Here is a 23734-nt window from a genome sequence, read left to right as displayed (position 1 = left end):
ATAGTTTATAATACCCTATAATATATTTTGCTGCTTGCAATGTTTGCTTTTCTTTAATTTTTATGTATCATCACAAGTATTTTGAAAAAGTTTTATTATTTCATTATGCATGTTCATAATATCCTCCTGAATGTTCTCCACTATTGAAAAAAGATACCTAAATGTATCTTAAATATGAAACAAAGTTCCTATTTGATTGCTGTCATTCTAGTATTTGTCACATAGTTTTTATTTCTGGCTACAATAATATATGGGCATTATCATATATTTTGAATAACTGCATTTCTTGCCCAAGTTCACAGAGGAATTTATATTTGCATTTTAAAGTAGTTATACGTATGGGGAGGGGGGAGGGGGGAGGGATTGCATTGGGAGTTATACCTGATATAAAGGACGAGTTGATGGGTGCTGACAAAAGAGTTGATGGGTGCAGCACACCAACACGGCACAAGTATACATATGTAACAAACCTGCACGTTATGCACATGTACCCTAGAACTTAAAGTATAATAATAATAAAAAAAGAAAAAAAAAGAACAATAGATATTAATAAATATTCTCCCAGTCTTTTCAAAAAAAAAAAAAAACAATAAAGTAGTTATACATTTCTTCTTCTAGAATCCTGTTTTGTGTTTATGTAAATATTAACATTAATAATAACTTTTTATCTAACACTCATCCTGCGACCAGTCTGCACTATTTACTCCAGCCTCTCTGGTATTTTTTTTAAACAAGTATTTCGGTTTTGTAAAGAAATTTGTTTTAACTTGTAGCATATTTATGCTTATATTTGTCACTCTAAAGAATTAGTAAACTATTATTAAAGAATAAAAGATAACCAATAAAGTGTGGACCATGATGAGACAAGAATGATGTAAAATAAAGGTGAAGAGAATAATAGTTACACAATGTATTAAACATTTTGATTTTCTTATCCACTTCTCCCTCTGCTCCCCACTTGTCTATAAAACAAACATAAAATTATACTCCTTCTTCACACTGGAGGAACTAATGAAATTATCAAAGCTAATAAGCTTCCCTTTCATTTCTTTATATATTTTTGCACTATTTTTTAAATGATAATTTTTTTAAAGTTCTACTCATTTTAAATGTCCACCTAACTATGCTGCAAAGACCAAAAATCTAAGATTAAGTCTGTATAATGGTTTTGGTTTTGTAAAGGCTATAAACCATCCTTTGGCTATGAACATCATTTTAGTTGAGGGCCATATCTGAGACTGCGCTCTTACTTGTTCATATTTTTATTCATTTGCTTTTAAATTCCAGAAACCATGCTTTAAAAAAACTAATATGAGTGTTTCAAGATCTAGAAACATTACGACTCATCTAAATCATAGAAGCAAAGAACTAAAATGGGGTTTTCTGGATTATATTTTTGAAACCTTGACTTAACTCATTTAGGAATATCTTTGTTTAAATCAGTCTTCTTAGGCTGCATGTTAGCCTCTCCAATAATAATTCTATCTCTATTCAATTAAGAGGATTGGTGAATTTGATTAAGAGAATTATTCTGGTTATTTTTAAAATTATTTTTCTATTCTTTCTTCTTTCTCCTTGCATTATTACAAATAGGTGAATAATTGTTTGTTTTAATAATTGAGTTTCATTATCACCCAGTTGAAGAACCTCATTTCTTCTTCACTGTCACATTGTATCCAGATGTTTTCTGCTTCTTCCATTCACCTGGTCATGGATTGCAATTTACCATTCATTCTTTCTAATGTTTTTGTAATTTCACTCTCCTTCTGTAAAACTTGAGCTTTTGAATCTTCAAAACTTCTTACCAGAAACAAGTCTGACTTTGCCATGTCTCTTGTGTTTCTCAACTTGGTTAACAGATATTTGAGGCCTCTCTGACTGAACTACCTGCCTGACTCTATTTCCTTCCTGCCTGCCATAGCAATTATTAATAATGGTCTTTGCAGATGTCCTTTCATTCTCTCTCTCTCTTTCTCTCTCCACCCCTCCCCACCTCTCTCTTTTGGAGGGGGGTTGGTATCTGGGCATTTTTCATTTCTTAAATCTTCACCTGGTAATTATGTTTATCTGACTATTTAGAGAGCTCTCATCATACCATACTACTGGATTCTCTTTCACACCTTGCTTCTGGCCCAAAATGCTGTTTTCTGATACCTCGAATAAAACTGTCTCTAAAAATCAAATATAACTTAGAAGAACAAAGATTTGCCACCACTGGAGATATTCCAAACCATATGCAATGTATTCTAGAAGCCAACAAAAAGCTCTAAAAATGGAAGGTTTAGTTCCCTAAGAGAATACTCTGAAGGGAAAAACACTTAAGTGGATGTATAATTCTGCAGCATTAAAAAAAAAAAAATAGTTACTTTATTACTCAAATCTAAAAAAACTAGAGATAGTGATAATATCACTGGATGCTAGCTGGAAGGCTGTGTGGAGAAACTAGAATTCTGAACATTTAAAAACGGGTAGACTTAAACGTAAAAAAGGGAAGAAAAAGCATATCAATAAAAGGGGAATTAGTATGAGGATATGTATGAAAGTGGAAACGGAAAGGAAATGCTTAGGAAACAATATTCAACTAAAACCATGTGGTTAGTACAATGAGATAAAAAGTTGGATAGCTAGGAAGCCAAGCTGCCTGAGGATTGAAATAGCATATGAACAAGTAAGAGAGAAAAGAAATTAAAGATGAAAGACAGGAAGGGGAGCAGGCAAGAGGCAATTACAGTCATACAGGTGAAAGGCAGACTCGGGAAGAAATTGGTAAATTTGGTTTTACACTGGTTTTGTTATAGCTAACAATGGAAGACACCAGTTGAAAAGTCCACTAGGCAATTAGATACGAATATTAGTACTAGGAAGAGAAGAAATGACTGAAGTTCTAAATGTGGTAGTCATTTGGATTGAAGTAACAACTAGAGAGTGATGATGACAGAGAACTAGAGGCAATCTTGGGGAATACCCAAATTTAGAGAATGAAAGAAAGAAGTGTAAGATAGGAAAGAAGACCAAAGAGGATCACAGTATTATTTGTTGAGATAAATTGCTCTGTTAAAAGTATTCAAATTTATTTTGGGTAGTTTTTATCTTTTATCTCCACTTCCTGACACTCAGTTCAATACCATATCATCATAGCAACACCTGTCACTCATGACCACTATTTAACACTAGTCTTCAATGTTTGTGAAGAAGACACTGCAGTTTATTTTTAAATTGACAAAAATTTCTCTGGTAGAATAAAAGTCATAAGTTATAATTTACCTTCCAAACAAAGTTGGATAAAATTTCTGCAAGCTTTAGGAGCTTCTTTGGACCACAACTCTATGTCAATATCTCCAGCTGTAGTTTTCAATAAAACCTGTAGAAAGAATATTACATTTTATTAAATTATTATTTTGCTTAATAATCAGTTGAATGACTATTTGACTTGTAGCAATCACTAGTGAGTTTTCAATTTTAAAAGAAATATTAAAAATTGTGTTTGGCTTTTGTTGATATACTCAACAAAATGTCAAATATTCACTACAACTCACTGTACATTTAGATCTTTCAAAATACCATTTCAGAAAAAGTTTGGGATTTCAGAAAAAAAAGCATATATCTTTTTTAATCACAGAAAAAAACTTCATTCATTTAAAAAATGGTAATACCTAAAGTGAGAAGTTCACTTGAGGCTAGGAGTTCAAGAATAGCTTTGGCAACACAGAGACCCTGTCTTTAAAAAAATTTGTTTTAATAGCCAGGCATGGTGGTGTTCCATGCTATTTGGGAGGCTGAGGTGGGAGGATCACTTGAGCCTGGGAATTTGAAGTAATAGTGAGCTATGATCATGCCACTATATTCCAGCCTGGATGACAGGGCAAGACCCTGTCTCAAAACAAAACAAGACAAAACCCCAATAATGCAAATTTGCTATAATCGAGTTTCCCATTGCATCAACTCCAATAAAACTGTATAGCAAATTAAGAAATTAAAGAATAGTGAACCCATTAAGTTGTGATATTACAATACAATTTTATAATTGCCCTTTTTAATTACCTTTTACTCTCTCTGCTCATTTAACATCATGCTATTCCTAATTTACAAAGGAACATTCTTAATCTAACTCTGGTTTGTAATTTACTAAAATATTATGTCTTAAAATCACCTTCTATAGTAAATAGAATCCTTTGATAGCCTTTCCACCAGCTCATAACAGCAGATACTCCTTGGTAGAACCAGAAACTTTCCAACAACTAAAACCCTCCCTGCTGGGCTCCCAGGAAACAGTTTATAATTGTCTTATTTGTAACCACAAATAACCAAAAAGCATGTTAGGCTCTAAATTTGAACATTGTGGCACAGCTGGAAACCAATTTCTCCAGTATTACTTCTTTTTTTTTCTCCCCTCATATACCAAAGTAGATCAGTGTCAATAATTTGTGATCATCACAATCTTTTAGAATGCTCTTGCAAGTAAAGGGTATGCAATGTAACTGTTCAAATACATGAGCCTGTTTCTCATGGAAAGTCAGTATCATCGATATTAAGTCACATTTCACCACCCCAAAAAGAAACCCTGTATCCATTAGCAATCACTCCCTATTTACCCCTACTCCTACTCTCTGGCAACTATTAATCTACTTTCTGTCTATGTAGATTTGCCTATTAAACATTTCATATAAATGGAATCATACAATATGTGGCCTTTTGTGTCTGGCTTCTTTTACTTAGCATAATGTTGCTTTCAAATTACATAGGGCTTTCAGTTCTACACATCTAGTTTTTAAATGTCTTGAAAATCACAATGACTTTATACTCTTACTGGTAAATATTTCAAGACACAATATATATTTAAGGCAAAGTTCACCATTAAAAATAATAAATAGAAATCCATATTTACAATGGTCTTCATAATAATTTCTGATTTTTTTGACAGATTTCCCATGCTGAGGTATCAGCTCTATCATGTTCTTATGATTTGCTTGTTTATATTATTAATATTATTTTCAATAAGAAATTTGTGACGGCTGGGTTAGTTAATCTAAATACTATGGTCTATAAATCTATTTGGCTAGTCATTATGAAAAATTACATCACAACGCCAAAAAAGTGCCCTTTTTTTTTTTGAGACAGAGTCTCGCCCTGTTGCGCAGGCTGCAATGTAATGGCGCAATCTCGACTCACTGCAACCTCTGCCTTCCAGGTTCAAGCAATTCTCCTGCCTCAGCTTCCCGAGTGGCTGGGATTACAGGCGCGTGCCACCAAGCCCGGCTATTTTTTTGTATCTTTAGTAGAGATAGGGTTTCGCCATGTTGGCCAGGCTGGTCTCGAACTCCTGATCTCATGATCCGCCCGCCTCGGCTTCCCAAAGTGCTGGGATTACAGGCATGAACCACCGTGCCTGGACTTTTTTTTTTTTTTTCTTTTTTTTTTTGAGACGGAGTCTTGCTCTGTCTCCCAGGCCGGAGTGTAGCGGTGCTACCTCGGTTCACTGCAACCTCCACCTCCCTGGTTCAAGCAATTCCCCTGCCTTAGCCTCCTGAGTAGCTGGGATTACCGGTGCACACCATCATGCCCGGCTAATTTTTTTGCATTTTTTTAGTAGAGACAGGGTTTCACCCTGTTGGCCAGACTGGTCTCAAACTCCTGACCTCAGGCAATCTGCCTCAGTCTCCTAAAGTGCTGGGATTACAGGCATGAGCCACTGCGCCTGGCTATCATCTTTTTATATATATTAAATAATGCATTTAAACAAACGAAAAAAAATACAAATATATATAGATTTTCTCCCCACAGCTCATGGATGGTTTTGCACATCCACTGAAGTATGCACTTACTGGTTTGGAAACCACTGCTCTAACGAACATACTAATTACATCATCCCCCCCTCCACAGGCTCTGGAATCAGGATGCCCAAATTCAAATACTAACCCTTCCACTTACTAGCTTTGTTACCTTGCGCACACTATCTGACATCTCTGTCACTTAATTTCCTAATCTAAAAACAGGGATAATAATATCTTTTAGGATTTCTGTGAGGACAAAATGAGCTATAATACATAGACTGCCTAGAAAAGCACATGATAAATAATAAGTGCTCAAAAAATGATGGTCATTATTACGTGGTTTTTTTTTTTTTTTTTTTTGGCTAAAGGCAACTTACACCTAGTAAAAAGAATGCATATATAATCAGGCCACCTTGCTCACCAGGGTTTCTTAATCTTTTCATTAATAAGCTACTGAATTAATAAAGAAGGTATATGGCTCCTTCTTCCTCTGGCCATACATTCTCTTTGGCCATCACTACTTTGTAGGCCTCCTTGGCTCTTTCTCTTAAAATTCCCAATTAATACTTTGATAATATCATGTTTCTTATAAATATATATGCAAATATACTTATAAAGCCATTTTGATTTTCAATACATTTAAAAACTAAGTGTGTACAACAATAAGACAGACCCCTATCATTTGAAAGCAACATTATGCTAAGTGAAGATGCCAGACACAATTTAGAATAAGTGATCATAATATGTGGAAATTTCATCTTCAGGGAATTACCTCTTATGCTTAAAAAATTTCTATCAAGTACTATATTTCTTTGCCTCATCTTCAGGGGCTAGGGTTACAGCAAAACACAGAACATTTATGGACAACCAGGGACCAAGCACTGGTATCATTATCAATTACTTCCCAAGCTGATACTAAGCACTTTGAAGGGAGGAATTTTGTCCCATTTACTCTGAATGTCTCTGTACCCTTTCAGTACCTAATGTACCATTAGATAGTAAAGGCAATAAACATTCATTGAACAGACTTATTACATTTGCTTCAAATTCTTTACACACCAAATTTTTGTCCACACTCTCAACCTTACAGAACTTAGAAGCTTTAATATCTTTGATGAGCCTTATGGTGGAAAAAGTCCCAAGTTGTTTTTGGATGAAAACTTGGGCCCTTGTGTTATCATTCAGCCCATTTCTGTTCAGAAGACAGTATTTATCACATTTTGTAGTTAAACATTTATTTGCATGATTATTCAGTCAATGTATACTTCACTCAATTAACTCATGATAACTCAGACAATGTGGTTTTTTTTGTTTCCGTTGTATCCCTAAAACCTAGCATAGAGCCTGGCAATTGATTTGCTCAATCATTATTTGTTGAATGAATAATCTATTCAGGAATATATCCTTGTTAAAGCTTTTCATCTATGTGACCATGTCAAATCTTCCTTTACAACAAAGCAATTAAGTCTGTCCTTGACCAGCAGCAGTGTAACCTCAAACTCACTGATGCTTAATATTCCTCAAAAAACTAAGAAAAATATAGTATTAATTCATCCATCCATTCGTTTATTCAATACATAACTGAACTCCTTCTATCATGTATCAAGTACTGTTCTAGATGCTTGTCTCTGCCCTGATGTTCCTTGCATTCTATAGGGGGAAGGTAGGAGGAAGGATACAGTAATACCAAATAATTAATAAATACCATGGAAAAAAACTAAAAAAGTTAAGGGGGCCAGAGAATGCTGGGATGCAAGGCATGATTGAAGTTTGCTATTTCATAGAAAGTAGGTAAGAAAGGACTCTTTGCTAAGGTCAACACTTGATTAAACAGAGGAACAGCAAGTGTGAACGCCCTGTCTGGCAGTATGGTAAATCTATTCAATCTCTACCAGTATTTATTAACTGGGGGTGATACTGCCCTCAAGAAACATTTGGAAATAGGAGGAGGTAGGTATTTTGGGTTTTCACATTGATATTAAATAAGATAGGTGAGGGGTGGGATGGACCCAGTAACCTACAATGCCCAGGAGAAGTTCAAAGAATTGAAAGAATTGAGCTGCCCAAAATACCCATTAAATTTTTGCTGGGAATTACAGCATTTTTGGTTTTGCTTTTAAATTGCTCTCATTATATTATCAAATGTCAATGAATAAAAGACTGCATAAATTATTTATGATGTAATCATGTAACGAACAGGATGGTATGTTGTGTAAATTTAGCTTATCTTAATTCAACTATATACTTTAAATCTCATTTTCTCCAATATGCTGATTCATCAAATTTCATATGAGATAGGCTAGGTCTCAATTTAAGAATTCAGGTGACAGTTATTCCACAACGGACTCTTCAACACAAACACCTTGGATGGGAATTGGCATACATTAGCCATCAAATCAATTAGAGAAACCTTTCCCCACTCTAATGTGGTAACAGTCCCCATTTCCCACTTTCTCTGACTGACAGTCATCTCAGGTTTTAAAATCAGCTCAAAAGATACCTTTTCCATGAGGTTTTTCCTAACTTTCCCAGTTGTTCACTACTCAGTACCGCCATAGCAACCTGGTCTCTTCTCCACAAGCACGCTTATCAGACATACAGGCTTTTGTTTACCTGTCTCACAAACTAAACTATAAGCTCTTCCGGGAAAACAACTACCTTACCCATCCATCTTTGTATCTCCGGCGCCTAGTACAGTGCCCAGTGCCTAGCAGGCGTTCAATTAATGATTGCAGAAGAAATGCAGAATGAATGACCTCAAAGTTAAGCAAAGAATATATCAAACTCAGAAATGTACGTTTAAAAACCTAAGACTCTAGAAATCGGTTGCATGAGCTGGCTTAAAGCAGAAAACAGGACCGGAATGCTGGTAGGTAGAGAAATCTCCACCTGACTTTTTCAAGTACGTCCTGAAAAGTATAAACTTCAGTGTTTCGACGCAACATTGTCCACATGCAGGAATAAAGACAACACTTATCGTGGTCTCTTCCTACCCCGAGATCCCGAAACCCGTCCCCCACCCCAAATTTGGGAAATCTCACTTTGGAGATCCCAGGACCCCAAGTTCCCTAGATGAGGCTCTCACCTTCCCATTCGTGGGAGGCTCCTGGATGTAGATGTTGCTCATCCTGGTCAGTACAAAGGACTCTGCTCCTTATGAGGGATTAGAGCGGACGGCCGGTCACTAAAGCTGTCCGCCTAGGAGTACACTCTTTCTTAAGTCGAGTGGTGCAGGAAAACTTCAGTTTGTCAATATCACGCAAGACGGGGACACCAAACACTACCCTTGCCTAAAGGAGCCCCTCACGGACGCCGCCATGTTGTTACCGGACCCGAGCACCGCTAACCCTGAGAAGGGTTATTCCAGTGTACTCCAGGGAACGAGAGAAGTCTGTAAAGTTATTATAGCTTAATGTAATTTGTATTACAATATTAGAAGGGACACTTCATAAGTCTTGGCTGTGTTTACACTACTCGCGTGTGCAGATCAAACTGACCCCCCCCAAAAAAAACTATCAGTAATGGTTCGGACCATGTGTCTTCTGCACTATGACTCGTCCGGAAACTGCATCCGCGTCTACTGGTTCTGCTGCCGCTAGAAACGTAAAGGGCCTTCCTCACCGTAGCGAAGGTGCTGCTGCGCTGGGGGAAGGAAAACGGCGCTTTGGCTGTGCCTTGTTCTCGCAGCTGGCGGGAAGCAAGCGCCACTTCGAAAGCCGGAGGCTCAAGTGACCCCTTACCATCGTCATGGCAGTCCCAGGTAAGGAGCAATTACAGGGCCTCTGCGTCCGAGATCCGAAGGGAGCACAAGGGAGGGTAGGGTAGGGTGCGGGGTGTGGGGATCAGTGCCTATGGGGACTTAGGCGGAGGCCTTAAAATTCACAGGTTTGTTTTGTTTACATGAAAAAGTTTACACTCCAAAGATACACTCTGAAGGAAAGAAAGTAACTGTCTTCCCCCAGGAGCCAAGCCCCAGCTGCATGGGATTACAGGGAAAGTGTATTGTGGAAGGGAGGGAGGAGGGGGAGACTGTAACTGTGGGCCTAAGGGGGCGAGCAGCCAAGAAAAACTACCTTAACTGTGGTATGGCTTAAAACTAAAATTTGAAGTGGGAACACTTGGCCGACCCAGGTAACCAGAGGCGTCGTCTGTCCTAGAAGTCGCTAGGACCCACCGGGTGTCCGGGTTCTACTCCTAGCTCTTCCTGTTGTATGTAGCTGCTCCGTGGCCATAGAGTGGTCGTTTTGTGCTTCTGGGCCTCAGTTTCCTTATAAAAAGAAGGAGCTTTGTTGAATTATATATAAGATTTATTCTAACTCTCAAATTCTGTGTCCAGAAGTTACTGACCTAAAAACGGTGAACTCTGCAGAATAATTACTTAAAAGATTTTCTCTCCTCAACTACCAGCTTACTTGGAAGTTCTAGTAGCTGAGAGCGTCTCCTCAAACTGGCTTTGCCACTGCAGAACAGTGGTTGCAGGAGACATTTTCAGAAATATACACTCCTACACCCCACCTCCCAACTTGGAAATTCACAGTGCGCCTTAGTAATAGAAAAGATTCTGAGAATTACTATGGTTCAGAGCCCTAACTTTGTTTAAACCTGCCCTTCCCAGTATTATTTGACCAGATTCTTTGTTCTGTGGCAGCCTTTTTGAACATCTTTCTGCAGATAGCTGTTACTGGAACACTGTGCTTTTGTACTAACTGCAGTTTGCGAAGGAGTACATCTGGAGCTGTGAGAGAGGAAATATATACTCTTTATTAAGCCTACTGTGTGCCAGGCACTGGTACTAGGCATTGAAAATACAGTGGTGAGCAAGGTAGACATGGTTACGCTTCACACAGAACTTATAATTTAGCAGTGAAGAGAGAGAAATTTATACAAAGTGGGACAAGTGCCATGACAAGGAAAATACAAGACCTTAGGAAGCACAAAGTAAGGCCACCAGACACTCAGGATGGGCAGAAGGACTTTCCAAAGGATGTAGCACTTAGGAGGTCATCTAAATTGTAAGAGGGGTGGCTTGAAGGGAGAGGATAGTGCAGTTGGAGGAACTGGATGCGTAAAGGAAGAGGAAATATGTGAGAAGAGGAAATGGAAGATGTTTTCTATGGACGGAACTCAAATACAAATAGGAGATAAGTGAGAAATTAAGTAGAGAGATAGTAACTGTAGTAAATATTGACTAATATTTATGTGTCAAATATGTCAGATACTGTATCAAACATTGTATTCTATCTCATTTAATATTCATAACTACACTTTGAAATGAGTATTAATATTCCCATTTTACAGATGAGGACACTGAGGGACAAAGAAATCCAGTAATTTGTCTATTATGAGGCAGCTGGTAAGCAAGAGGTCAGTCTGGTTCCTCTAGACTGTGCGCGTCATTCATTTTGCCGTTGTATAGGTTAACTTCCAAGGTAGCTTCCAGCTCTTTAAGGACCTGTAGACCATGAGAAGAGGTTTGGCGTTATCCTACAAATGATAGGAAGCCATTTAAGGGTTTTAAAGCAGATTCACATTTTGGAAAGATAATTCTGGCTAGAAAGTAGATTGGAGACAAAGTTTACCAGTTAGGAGTAATTCTGGTGAGTTATGATAATGTGTGGCTAAGATGTGGTCTCAACAGGTAAGGAGAGAAGCGGATAAATTGAAGATACATTTTTGATGGTAGAATCACTAGGAGTTGATGATTGATTCAATGTGGGTAAGTAAAAGAGGAAATGAGGTTTACCTGGGTTTTACTGTTAAGCAGTTGGGTGGGGCTATTTACTGATATGACAACACCTCACAAGGGGCAGGGGTTAAGGGGATGATGACATCCAATTTGGGGCTTGTTGTGTTGAGGTTAGTCAGACATAGGAATACAAATAGTTAATAGTAAGAGATATAATTTGTAGCTCAGGAAAGAAGTCAAAGACAATGATTTGGGTGTTATCCACACACATAATAGGAGGTAAGGCTATGGGAGTGGAGCACTCTGCTTAGATGGTGTGTAGAATGTGAACGGAAGGTCTGTGGCTGAAGCCTGGTCAATATCTAAGAGGCCAGCCGCGAAAGATAAACCTACACGGTAGATTGCCTAGGCATCCTGATAGGCCAAATCAGCTCTGGTGATCTTTGTACCACACAGCTGCGCTCAAAGTTGACCTGTTGTCATAACTGCCCATTTCATTACTTGAGCAAGCCTTTTGGGCACCTGTGTGATATGGGCACTCTGGAGGAAACAGTGTCATAGTCTGTGCACTCATAAAACTTTAAGCAGTATATGAAAATGTGCTACTTAAGAAAGGGGACAAAAGTGATTTTTTAAACCCTTATTAAAATTCTCTTAAACTTAGACCAGTATTATAGATATGTTAACCTTCTTTCAATTCAAAATAATGCTTCAAAGTATAATAATGTAAAATTGTGCTATTAAGCTAGACGATAAGGTATAGATAAACTGTTTAAACCTAGCAAAAATTGAGATAATAGGTGTGACAGTGCTGTAAAAGTACAATGCAAGTGTCATTAGAAAATACAGATACAGAAAATCATAAGATAATTTCTTGGATGATCGATCCAGACAGGGTATTAAAGGAAAATAGGACTAATCTAAACCTTTCAAGGTGATCATGAAGGAGGACAAGTATTATGTTATGCTCTTTAATTTTAGGTTTAATGGATTCAGTTTGGCATTTCTTGGGGTGGTCCTGCTAGTGATTATGACAAGGTATGATTATAAAGTAACAAGGCTGCTTTCTGCAAACCACACATAAAAATCAGCCTTGTCTGTTTTATGATCATGTGCTTCACCTGTGTTTTCATAGCATTGTGTATAAGCTTATACCATTGTGTAGGTAATACAATGAAATGTAGGCATTTAGGAAAATCTTACTCTTAGTCGTTATTATAGAAATAATATTTGATCACAGGTTTCAGTGAAATTTACTTTCTTTGAAAAACTGCTTTTCCTGTTCACAGTTGTTGAAATTGCCTCCAACATTCATGTCAGTGATTCACCACTCTCCATGAAGAGTTGAACTGGCACAAGTGGCAATGTATGTTACTGATGTAGTTGGCACAAAACTGGTTTCTTGTTATCTCCTTCACTGAAGCCTATAGCCAAGGTAGGGAGTTTTTCTATGGCCAAGTTAACATTTCAGTCTGGCACATCACAGTGAATAAGATTTTTAAAACACATTATGATAGTATCTTAGTAATAGAACAATTCTAAATTACATCCAATTGCTCTTTATTCCTAAACTAGACTATAGGTAATTTCTTTTCTCTCTAGTCTGTATTGCACATTGCTGCTAAAATAATTTTCCCAAATCATATATCTGATCCTGCCATTGCTGGAAGGCATGAACTTAGTTCTTCACCCCATCTGTGAATTTTATAATTCTCTTCAAGCCACTTAACCTTTTGGAGATTCAGTTTTTGTGTCTCTATAATAGAGTTGAAGGCTAAGGTTTCTTAAGTTTCTAACGTGTTAAAATGCCAAATCTCCCCATCTCTCTCTGCAAGAATGAAGTGCACACTCCCGAGCCTGACTAAATCACTGTTTCTACTCTTTCCTTCCACCACTCCCCTCATGCATTCTACAATCCTGCAAAAATCTGATTTGGCCAGTTATTCTGTGAACCTCTCAAGTGCTTTCCTACCTACGAGCCTTTGTTATTACCTCCTATTTTGCCTGTAACTGCCTGTGGGAAGCTTTCCTGATCTCTTAGCTGAAACTCTTGCCTGCCACTTTTTCATAGTTACTAAATAGAGCTCTGTGTCTTTTATGGAACCTGGCACATTCTGTCATGGATTACAGCTGTGAGTGCATTACCATAGGTAAACTAGTATAGTGTCGCTTCCCATGGGCTCCATGCAGCCCAAGATGACTGTGAATGCAGCCCAACACAAATTCGTAAACTTTCTTAAAACATTATGGGATTTTTTTGTGTGATTTTTTTTTTTTTAAAGTTCATCAGCTATTGTTAGTGTTAGTGTATTTCGGTGTATTCTATAGTTTATACCCTCATAAAACTTTAAGCAATACATGAAAATACTACTTAAGAAAGGGGACAAAAGTGATTTCTAAGCTCTTATTAAAATTCTCTTAAACTTACACCACTGTTAGAGATATGTTAACCTTCTTTCAATTCAAAATGATGCTTCAAAGTATAATAATGTTAAATTGTGCCATTAAGTTGGATGGCAAGACATAAACTGTTTAAACCCAGCAAAAATTGAGATAATAGGTGTGACAGTGCTGAGATAATAGGTGTGACAGCACTGAGATAATAGGTGTGACTGCGCTGTAAAAGTACAATGCAAGTGTGGCCCAGTGAAGCCAAAAGATTGAATATCCCCGTAGGGGCTTGATTCATCCCTATGGCTTCTCTAACATGGAGTTCAAAGTTATACCCATGATAGGTAAATAATGAATAATTAGAGGGTTGATTACTAGAGGGTTGAGTACTATTTCTGCTGCTCAGCAGCAGATTTCTGCTCAGCAGCAGAAATAGTACTAAACAGATTAAACTAATACAGTCTTCATTCTGTTTCATTAGGTAATTAAATTTCTGTCTCTTAAACAAATTTCTCTGTCTCTTCTTTTTTTATTTTTTATTTTTTTGGGACAGAGTGTTGCTCTGTCACCCAGGCTGGAGTGCAGTGGTGCTATCTTGGCTCACTGCAGCCTCTGCCTCGCGGGTTCAAGTGATTCTCTTGCCTCAGCCTCCTGAGTAACTGGGACTGCAGGCACATGCCACCATACCCAGGTAATTTTTGTAGAAACAGGTTTTACCGTGTTAGCCAGGATGGTCTAGATCTCCTGACCCTGTGATCCGCCCGCCTCAGCCTCCCAAAGTGCTGGGATTACAGGCATGAGCCAACGCACCCAGCCTCTCTGTCTCTTCTTACACCGTTTTTCTTCACGGATTAGTTGTACTTTGTGAGGCATGTAGACTAAAGAATTTTATATGTTTCATATCAATATAAAACTCATATCAGTAGTTTAAACAGCTCTTTGGTTGGTTTACTGTTTCTCCCTTTGGAGTCAAATGATTATGAAGGCATTTTTTAAATTTTAATTTAATTAATTTATTTATATATTTATTTGGAGACAGAGTCTCGCTCTGTCACCCAGCTGGAGTGTAGTGACACAATCTCAGCTCACTGCAACCTCCGCCTCCTGGGTTCAAGTGATTCTTATGCCTCAGCCTCCTGAGCAGCTGGGATTACAGGCGTCCACCACCACGCCTGGCTAAGTTTTGAAATTTTAGTAAAGATGGGGTTTTCACCATGTTGCCCAGGTTTGTCTTGAACTCCTGGCCTCAAGTGATCTACCTACTTCAGCCTCCCAAAGTGCTGGGATTACAGTTGTGAGCCACCACACCTGGCCTATGAAGGCATTTTTAATGGGCTATTAAGACATCTGCTATTTCAGAATACTTGCATTGAGAAACTCATTTAGCTTGTTTTTTAAATTATCTTATTAATTAATGAAGTATTAATGTTTTAGTAAAAAATGTCTACTTTCTACTGATTTTTCTACTTTGACTTTCGTACAATATTTGGAGTCCCAAAGAAAGGAGTGTATCTATGAATTTTTAATATAAATGGTATAAAAGTAAAATACTTGGAATTTTACTTTGCATCAACTTAAGCAGAACATATGTATTATATAAATAGATATTACCACTTATAAAATGTGGCTGCAGTTTGAATTTTAAAAGCAGAAGAAACTGAAATTGTCTTTATAGGTCCCCAGATTGTAACTAAAACCGTAATGGAGTAACCAAATGTAAAACTTGTTACCAAACAAAATTAATCTAATTGACTCTAATCCAATTAAAAATGAAAAGAATGGATCCTGTGACAGAAGTAATTGCAATTTCTAATTAGTACTAAAAAACTTAGCTACTTAAGCTGTATATGTTTAAATTTAAGCGATTGTAAAAAATATTTTAATGAAAATGTCTGGCTTCCCTAAATTCCAAAATAGACAATAAGAAAAATACAATATTAAGTTCTAAGCATCACTGTTAAAGTTCCCAGTGACTAAGTTGTTGACTTCGGAAAGATAGGTGTTGTAAAATTTCAAGGAAATAAATTAAAATCAAATATGAGATTCCTTTGGTGACCACTGACGAATCTCAAGCAACTGTTGAGGACTCCATCTTTCTCTCAATTTTTCTCAGTCCTTTTATTTTTGCTCCTTCTTTTTGGTTTTCTCAGTATTTTCTGTTTCTTCATTGCCTACTGTTAACTTTAAAATTTTTTTTCTTTTGTGCTAACTACTAAGATATAATTTACATGTTTTAAAAACAGCACAGATCACAAATGTTCAGCTTGAAGAATTTTGACAAATAAATTGAGTGTGTGTGTATATGCACACGCATATTTCTTAGCTGGCAACTGGGGTCCAGAAAAGTTGCCAGTTCCCAACTTCTGAAGTACAGTCATGCACCACAAAATGATGTTTTGGTTAATAACTGACTGCATATACAATGTTGGTCCCATAAGATTATAATACTCTTATTTTTACAGTATCTTTTCAATGTTTAGGTATATTTAGATACACAAGTACTCACCATTGTGTTACAACTGCCTGCAATATCTATACAGTGACTTAGGAGCAATAGGCTATACCATAGAGCCTAGGTGTATATAGGCTATATCACCTAGGTTTATGTACACTGTGACATTGCCACAAGGACAAAATTTCTGTGTTGTGCCTCACAACACATTTCTCAGAATGTATCCGTGTCATTAAATGAAACATGACTGTATTTTCTTAAGCTTATAACCTCAAATCAATAAGTATTTGTTGAGCACCTCTTAGCAACTCTACATCATGGTAAGCACTGAGTTGTATTCAAAATTATGTGGCTACTTTAAGTTACTGAAAGATAAAGGACCAGCCCAATTACCTGATTCCTCCCACCACCACCCAAGTTGTTTAACAGAATACTAGATTCAGAGTAAGCCCTTAATATTTAGCAAGTATAAGAATGAAGACCTCTAAAATTTGTTCCTGACATCATGAGTTGATAAAATTTTATAGAAAGTCTGCAGTGTAGCCTCTCTGAAGAATTTACAAATGCAATCATTGCCTTTTGTCAGATAATATTTACTTGACAATTACTTTTCTTAGTGTTACAGTTTTGTTTGGGGGAGATTTCCAGATTGGTTTTTGAAAGGGTAATTTGATCACCTTTCACATTTTAAAGGTGCCAAAAGGTATATAGTGACATGTCTCTTAACTCTTTCTCCGTCTGGACTTAGTTTTCTTTCTTCAAGTAACCAATGTATATCCTTACAGAGGTATGTCTAATATCTTCTGTAAGAATTAAAGAAAGAGGTAAGAAACATGAAAAGATGGCTTGCCAGTCATGACAGATTTATTTAGAGAAAACAAACCTGAGAGGCGCCTTCTGGCCGAGTTAGGTGAGAGGCACACTTGCTTACAAACTAAAAGTTCTTAAAGATTCAGGGTGGGAGAGTTTATCAGAGGCTTGGACTGCTTCTCTGTCTCTTCCTTGTGCTTATCTGTGAGGGAGAGTCTGTGTCAGTTCCCATACATCTTTCTGCAGCTGCAGGCATATCCCCCAAGTCTGCTTTTATCTTTTCTATCCTAGTGCACCTGAAGGGGAAGGAATGTGCTTATTAAGGCCCACTATTTTACTGGGGCCCATTGTATGAGGGTGAAGTTTGGCAGTTGCTCAAGAGACTTCCCCTCCAACTCCCTTTGGGCCTGAGCTATCTTATCTGTATTTTATTGTCTGCTCTTTCTGGCTGCTTATAATTAGAAGAGAAGTAATTTCCTTGAAATGCGTGAGGCTAGAAAGGGAGCTGGAATTTAAAGTGGTGGTGTTTGTCTGAGAAGACAGTGCTCCTACTCTATCACCTTTTTTTAATACAAATGGCAACACGCCATTAACACTGTTATGCACCTTGCTTTTTTTCTTTTTACAATATATGTTAGCGATCATAACATCGTTAAATAAAGACCATCCCCATTATTTCATACCATAATTGATTTAGCCAGTTCCGTATTGACATTTAAATTATTTCCACTCTGTCCCTATTACAAACAATGCTATAGTGAATAACATTCTACATAAGTCAGTATGCATTTGTGCAAATAAATTGGGAGAACTAATTCCCAAATGTGAGACTATTGTATCAGAGAGGTATATACGCTTGTAATTCTGACAGGTTTTATCAGCTTGCTTTCCATAAGAGATAGTACTAATTTATGCTCCTGCCAGCAATGTATGAGAGGATGCCCCCCTACACTTCCTTCAACCTTTTCAATCTTTGCGATTCTGATAAGTGAAAATGGAATACTAGTATAGTTTTTAGTGTACATTTTACCTGTTGTTTTAAATAGGACTGAGCATATCTCCACATGTTTCAGAGTCATTTCTATTTCCGTTTCTGTGAACATCCTTTGCCCATTTTTTTCCTATTGGTTACTGGTCTTTTTCTTAATGATTCGCTGAGATGTATGCATAGGGATAATTGCCCTTTTTTGGTCCTGTGAGGTGCAAATATTTTTTCTCAAGTTTCCATGTGTCTTTTGAGTTTGCTTTTGGTGGTTTTTGCCATTCAGTTTTTTCTTCCGATGTCAAATTTATATGTTTTTATATAATGCCTTTTGGATTGCAGGTTATGATTAGAAAGGAAAATTTTGAGATGGGCACACTGTATTACTCTGGACAGCCTTAGCAAACTTCCAAAAGGAATGGAGCCAAGAACTGCACAGGAGCCCAAGGCAGGGAAGTAGGTAACTTAGCTGAGTAAGGGCCTCACAGTATAGCCCTACTATAGTCAGTTTGACATGGATTTTGAGTGCCATTATATCAGCCAGGGTCCTTATTCCAAACAATAGAAACTGACTAGTTAAGTAGAAAAGGAAAGATATCAGGTAGCTCACTGAATCTAGGCAAAGCCTGCATAATAAGGGTCAGAAAATAGAAATGACCCAGGGAACCCATATCCAAGATCCTGCACAAGCCCAGACCTGGTTAGGGCTGCTACTGCCAGTGACATCAGTGCCCCTGGAAACTGGATCCTGACAACAGAATGAATTAACTGTCCCCACTTCATTGTGTTACTTGTCTCAGATCTACTAAGTCAGTTGCCTCAGATTCAAACTCTTGGGTAGAAGCATTCAGTTGCCCAATCATGAAAATTAAAGACTAATGAAGCTGAAATAATAATTTAACCAAAGACTGGTGAGGAACTAGCTGATATAAAGTACTTTATTTAGAATTCTGGTTATATTTCCCTGTCATGTAAAAGTTTCAACTTTAGGAAACAAGATGACCTGCCAAGAAAAAGTTTCATAGTTTGTTTATTCTAAAACTATGGGATACTTGAATGATGAGTTTTATCAGTGCCTTTTGTCATGAATTCAATTCTAATGCATGCTGAGATAAGATTATTTCAGATCTGTCTATTAGAACATTTTTATTCTGTTGTAGTAATAGTAATGATGCATTTAGCATAATTTTATTCAGTTGTTTTAGCATCTACAGTTTCTGTGGAAATAGATTTAACACTGACTCCAGTTCTCTGAGCTTTTTTTCAACATGCAGTTGTTTTCATAATGAAAGACCCTCAGATTATATTATTCATTTGATTTTATTCCAGTCAATACTGCTACAATGTAACATATTTGTTTTTAACTATGACAGGGTTTACGGGGAAACAATGGGATTAGAGCACAATGCACAAAAGCTTCAATGACACATTAAAAAAAGATAGGAACCAACACGGTGAAACCCCATCTCTACTAAAAATACAAAAATTAGCCGAGTGTGGTAGCAATCCCAGCTACTCAGGAGGCTGAGGCACGAGAATCAATTAAACCCGGGAGGCGGAGGTTGCAGTTTGCTGAGATCACTCCACTGCACTCCAGCCTGGGCAATACAGCAAGACTCGGTCTCAAAAAAAAAAAAAGGGGGGGCCGGGAGTGGTGGCTCACGACTGTAATCCCAGCACTTTGGGAGGCCAAGGCAGGCGGATTACAAGGTCAGGAGATCAAGACTATTCTGGGTAACACAGTGAAACCCCATTTCTACTAAAAAAAAAAAAAATACAGAAAAATTAGCTGGGCATGGTGGCGGGCACCTGTAGTCCCAGCTAGTCAGGAGGCTGAGGCAGGAGAATGGTGTAAACCCGGGAGGCTGAGCTTGCAGTGAGCCGAGATCACGCCACTGCACTCCAGCCTGGGCAACAGAGCGAGACTCTGTCTCAAAAAAGATAGGAATCTCATAGAAACAGTAGCACAGTTTTACACATGTTAATTGGTTAAAAAAATGCATAAATATTACAATAAATATGACACTTTACCTTTTAAAAGACCTGGAGTTTGCTGTGCAAGTGAACTTCAGAAGAGTTGCAGTTTATGAGTTATGAAGTGGCAGTAAGAGGGCAATAAGAAATCCATAAAAAGTTGTAACGCCAGATGTGAATGGATGTTCTCAACATTTTTGGTGAACTGAGGTCACTAGAAATGTTTTGAGATATATGTGCTTGTGTATTTTGTATACTCCTGTGTGGTTCAGATCAGCTAGATGCAATGTTCTGCATTTACTTAGTGTTTTATGTGGATGAAAGTCACATTATGCTCAAATGTTTCCCTAATGTATCAATTACATTAGAACAATATTTGCATTTTTAAAACAAGTATTATAGTAGAAGAGACTGTACTTTTACTAGAATAATTAGAGACAGGGTCTCCCTCTGTCAGCTAGGCTGGAGTGCAGTGGTGCAGTCATAGCTCACTATAACCGTGAATTCCTGGGCTCAAGTGATCCTCCTACCTTAGCCGCCCAGGTAGCTAAGACTAAAAGCACATGCCATGATCAGCTAATTAAAAAAAAAATTTGTAGAGATGTGGTCTCGTTATGTTGCCCAGGCTGGCCCCAAATTTCTGGCCTCAAGGAATCTTCTCAAACTGCTGGGATTACAGGCGTAAGCCATGATGCCCCACCTCAATAATGTATACTTTAAAACAATATTAAAATTTAAGGGGAAAATAACTAATTTTTAACTTCATAACACCAAAGAAATAGTTTTAAAATTATATTTATTTTTAAATTAACACTTTTATGTTTGGATTGTATGTATTTAAATATTTAGTTAGGATTATTTCTCCATTTCAAGGGTTTGGAAATTATATGCCCTTTACCAAGAAAATGTAATAATACCTGTAATCCCAGCACTTTGGGAGGCCGAGGTGGGCAGATCACGATGTCAGGAGATCAAGACCATCCTGGCTAACATGGTGAAACCCCATCTCTACTAAAAATACAAAACATTAGCCGGGCGTGGTGGCGGGCACCTGTAGTGACAGCTACTCAGGAGACTGAGGTAGGAGAATGGCGTGAACCCAGGAGGTGGAGCTTGCAGTGAGCCCAGGTTGCGTGCCACTGCACTCTAGCCTGGGCGACAGAGCGGGACTCCGTCTCAAAAAAAAAAAAAAAAAAAAAAAAAAAAAAACCCAGAAAATGACATAATACTATACTGGGGCTTTCATTGGTTGATTGAAGCCACTATTGGAGGATAAAATTAGTTTTAACTATATATGCATACAATGGAATATTATTCAGCCATAAAATGGAATAAAACTCTAATACACGCTATAATATGGATGAACTTTGAAAACATTCTGCTAAGTAAAATAATCCAGGCCCCAAAGACAAGTATCGTATGATTTCCCTATGTATGAAGAACCTAGAAGAGACAAACTCATAGAGACAGAAAGTAGAATAGAGATTACTAGGGGTTAGAGGGAAGGGGGAATAGTCAGTTGTTTAATGAATACAGTTAGTGTTTGGGATGATGAAAGAGTTTTAGAAATGAATAGTGATGATGGTTGTACAGCATTGTGAATGTACTTAATACACCTAAATTGTATACTTTAAAATGGTTAAGATGGTAAATTGTATGTTGTTTATATTTTATCACAATAAAAAGAAATCAGTTTTAATTTGTCTCTGGTATTTATATCTTCAACATTGCCTGCATGTGCTACTAATTATACAGGATTACTGTATTTGTAAATATTTATCAGAACTGGATGGATATATGACTAGTTTTTCTCTTGTCAAAATTTGAGTGTTGAATTTAGGTATTTCTTATAATACCTAGCAATTACAGTAAGTCTTCTGGAATTTCACCAATTCCTATAAGAAATTAGATTTTTTTTCTTCTAATGGAAAACAGGAAAATATTTGTTAACCTTAATGCCCATATATATATATATGTAAAAAAGTAAATGTCCGTGTATATATATATATATATAAAAAATAATAAGTAAATTATTTTACATTTGAGGGACAGGCCAGAGTACCCTGGAATTTCTTCTTCAGTGCTGTAGAATTCCTGGAATGTTTAAACTGTTAACTATTTACTAGATTTTTTTTTTAACTTTCTTTTATTTTTCAAATTTTATTTTAGATACAGTGGATACTTGTGCAGGTTTGTTACCTGGATATATTGCATAATGGTGAGGTTTGGGGTACAAATGATCCCATCACCCAGGTACTGAGCATAGTACCCAACAATTTTTCAACCCTTGTCCTCCCTCCCCTCCCATTGGTCCCCAGTATCTGTTATTGTCATCTTCATGTCTATGAGTCCCCAATGTTTCAGCTCCCACTTATAAATGAGAACATGTGGTATTTGGTTTTCTGTTCCTGTGTTAATTCTTAACTTAGGATAATGGTCCATGTTGCTGCAAAGGATGTAATTTTGTTCTTTTAAATGGTTGCATAGTATTCCATAGTGTATATGTACTACATTTTCTTTAATCCACCATTGATGGGCACCTCAGTTGATTCCATGTCTTTGCTATTGTAAATAATGCTGCAATGAAGATGTGAGTGCATGTTTCTTTTTGGTGAAATGATTTTTTTTTTTTTTTTGGATATATACTCAGTAATGGAATTGCTGGGTCGAATGATAGTTCTGTTTTAAGTTCTTTAAGAAATCTCCAAACTGCTTTCCACAGTGACTGAACTAATTTACATTCCCACCAACAGTCTATAAGCATTACCTTTTCTCCACAGCCTCACCAATATCTGTTGTTTTTTGACTTTTTAATAATAGCTATTCTGACTGGTGTGAAATGGTATCTCGTTGTGGTTTTCATTTGCATTTCTCTATGATTAGTGATGTGGAGCATTTTTTATGTTTATTGGCCATGTGTGTTTGTCTTATTTTATTATATTGAATTAGAAAAAAATCTTAATGATTTGAGTAAATTGGCCTTTGTGTTGATTTATAAGAGTCATATAATTGAGTAGGTCATTAAGCTGGGTTAGAGATGATTTTTTTGTTGTTGCTGTTTCTTAAATAAATAAATTCTGTTGGGTGCAGTGGCTCTTACCTACAATCCCAGCACCTTGAGAGGCCAGAGGAGGATCGCTTGAGGCCAGAAGTTTGAGATCAGCCTGGGCAACAAAGCACAACCTCATCTTTACAAAAAAAAAAAAAATTTTAAGTTAGCCAGGTGTGGTGGCACATGCCTGTAGTCTCAGCTGCTTGGGAGACTAAGGTAGGAGGCTCGCCTGAGCTAGGAGCTGGAGGCTTGTAGTGAGCTGTGATCCTGTCAGTGTACTCTAGCCTTGGTGACAGAGTGAGACCTTGTCTCAACAGAAAAAAAAGAAATTCTACAACAAATGGTTTTTCTTAGCTTTTTTCATACAATAAAGTTTTTAAGTTTTTGCATTTTTTTTTTTACTTCCTAAAATTCTATCCAATTGTATTTCAGGTTGCAACAAGGACAGTGTCAGAGCAGGCTGTAAAAAATGTGGCTACCGTAAGTATTCTAAAAGACGACATGTTTTGCATTATTCATACTGGAATCATGGCCTCTTTGGGCAATATAACACAGCATCCTGATTTCAGGGGCCCAGTTGCATAGTCCTTTAGCCCTAAGCTAACATGTAGTTGTT

General features: G+C 37.2%; 2 protein-coding genes across 7 annotated transcripts in view; one reads left to right on the top strand and one right to left on the bottom strand.

Annotated features, from left to right (window-relative positions):
• Window positions 1-9113, bottom strand: part of CWC27 (CWC27 spliceosome associated cyclophilin) — a 262287-nt gene extending 253174 nt beyond the window's left edge. For all 4 annotated transcript variants that reach the window (XM_045393777.3, XM_065546311.2, XM_065546312.1 and 1 more), the window contains exons 1-2: window positions 8857-9113; window positions 3265-3361 (exon numbers count right to left, since the gene is read on the bottom strand). In XM_045393777.3, the coding sequence (XP_045249712.1) occupies window positions 3265-3361; window positions 8857-8898 (139 nt within the window). In that variant the 5' untranslated portion in view covers window positions 8899-9113. The remainder of the gene's footprint in view (window positions 1-3264; window positions 3362-8856) is intronic.
• A 227-nt stretch (window positions 9114-9340) lies between these two features.
• Window positions 9341-23734, top strand: part of SREK1IP1 (SREK1 interacting protein 1) — a 50763-nt gene continuing 36369 nt past the window's right edge. Inside the window, exons 1-2 of one of the 3 annotated variants that reach the window (XM_005557004.5) lie at window positions 9341-9531; window positions 23551-23598. In XM_005557004.5, the coding sequence (XP_005557061.1) occupies window positions 9519-9531; window positions 23551-23598 (61 nt within the window). In that variant the 5' untranslated portion in view covers window positions 9341-9518. Of the gene's footprint in view, window positions 9532-14226; window positions 14540-23550; window positions 23599-23734 lie in introns of those variants that run through there. The other 2 variants (XM_073993513.1, XM_065546316.1) reach the window with 2 other exon arrangements.

The sequence above is a fragment of the Macaca fascicularis genome, chromosome 6, assembly GCF_037993035.2.
Source record: "Macaca fascicularis isolate 582-1 chromosome 6, T2T-MFA8v1.1".
Taxonomy (NCBI): Eukaryota; Metazoa; Chordata; class Mammalia; order Primates; family Cercopithecidae; genus Macaca; species Macaca fascicularis.
Note: the sequence above shows the minus strand (reverse complement) of the source record. Positions and strands in the feature narration are given on the sequence as shown.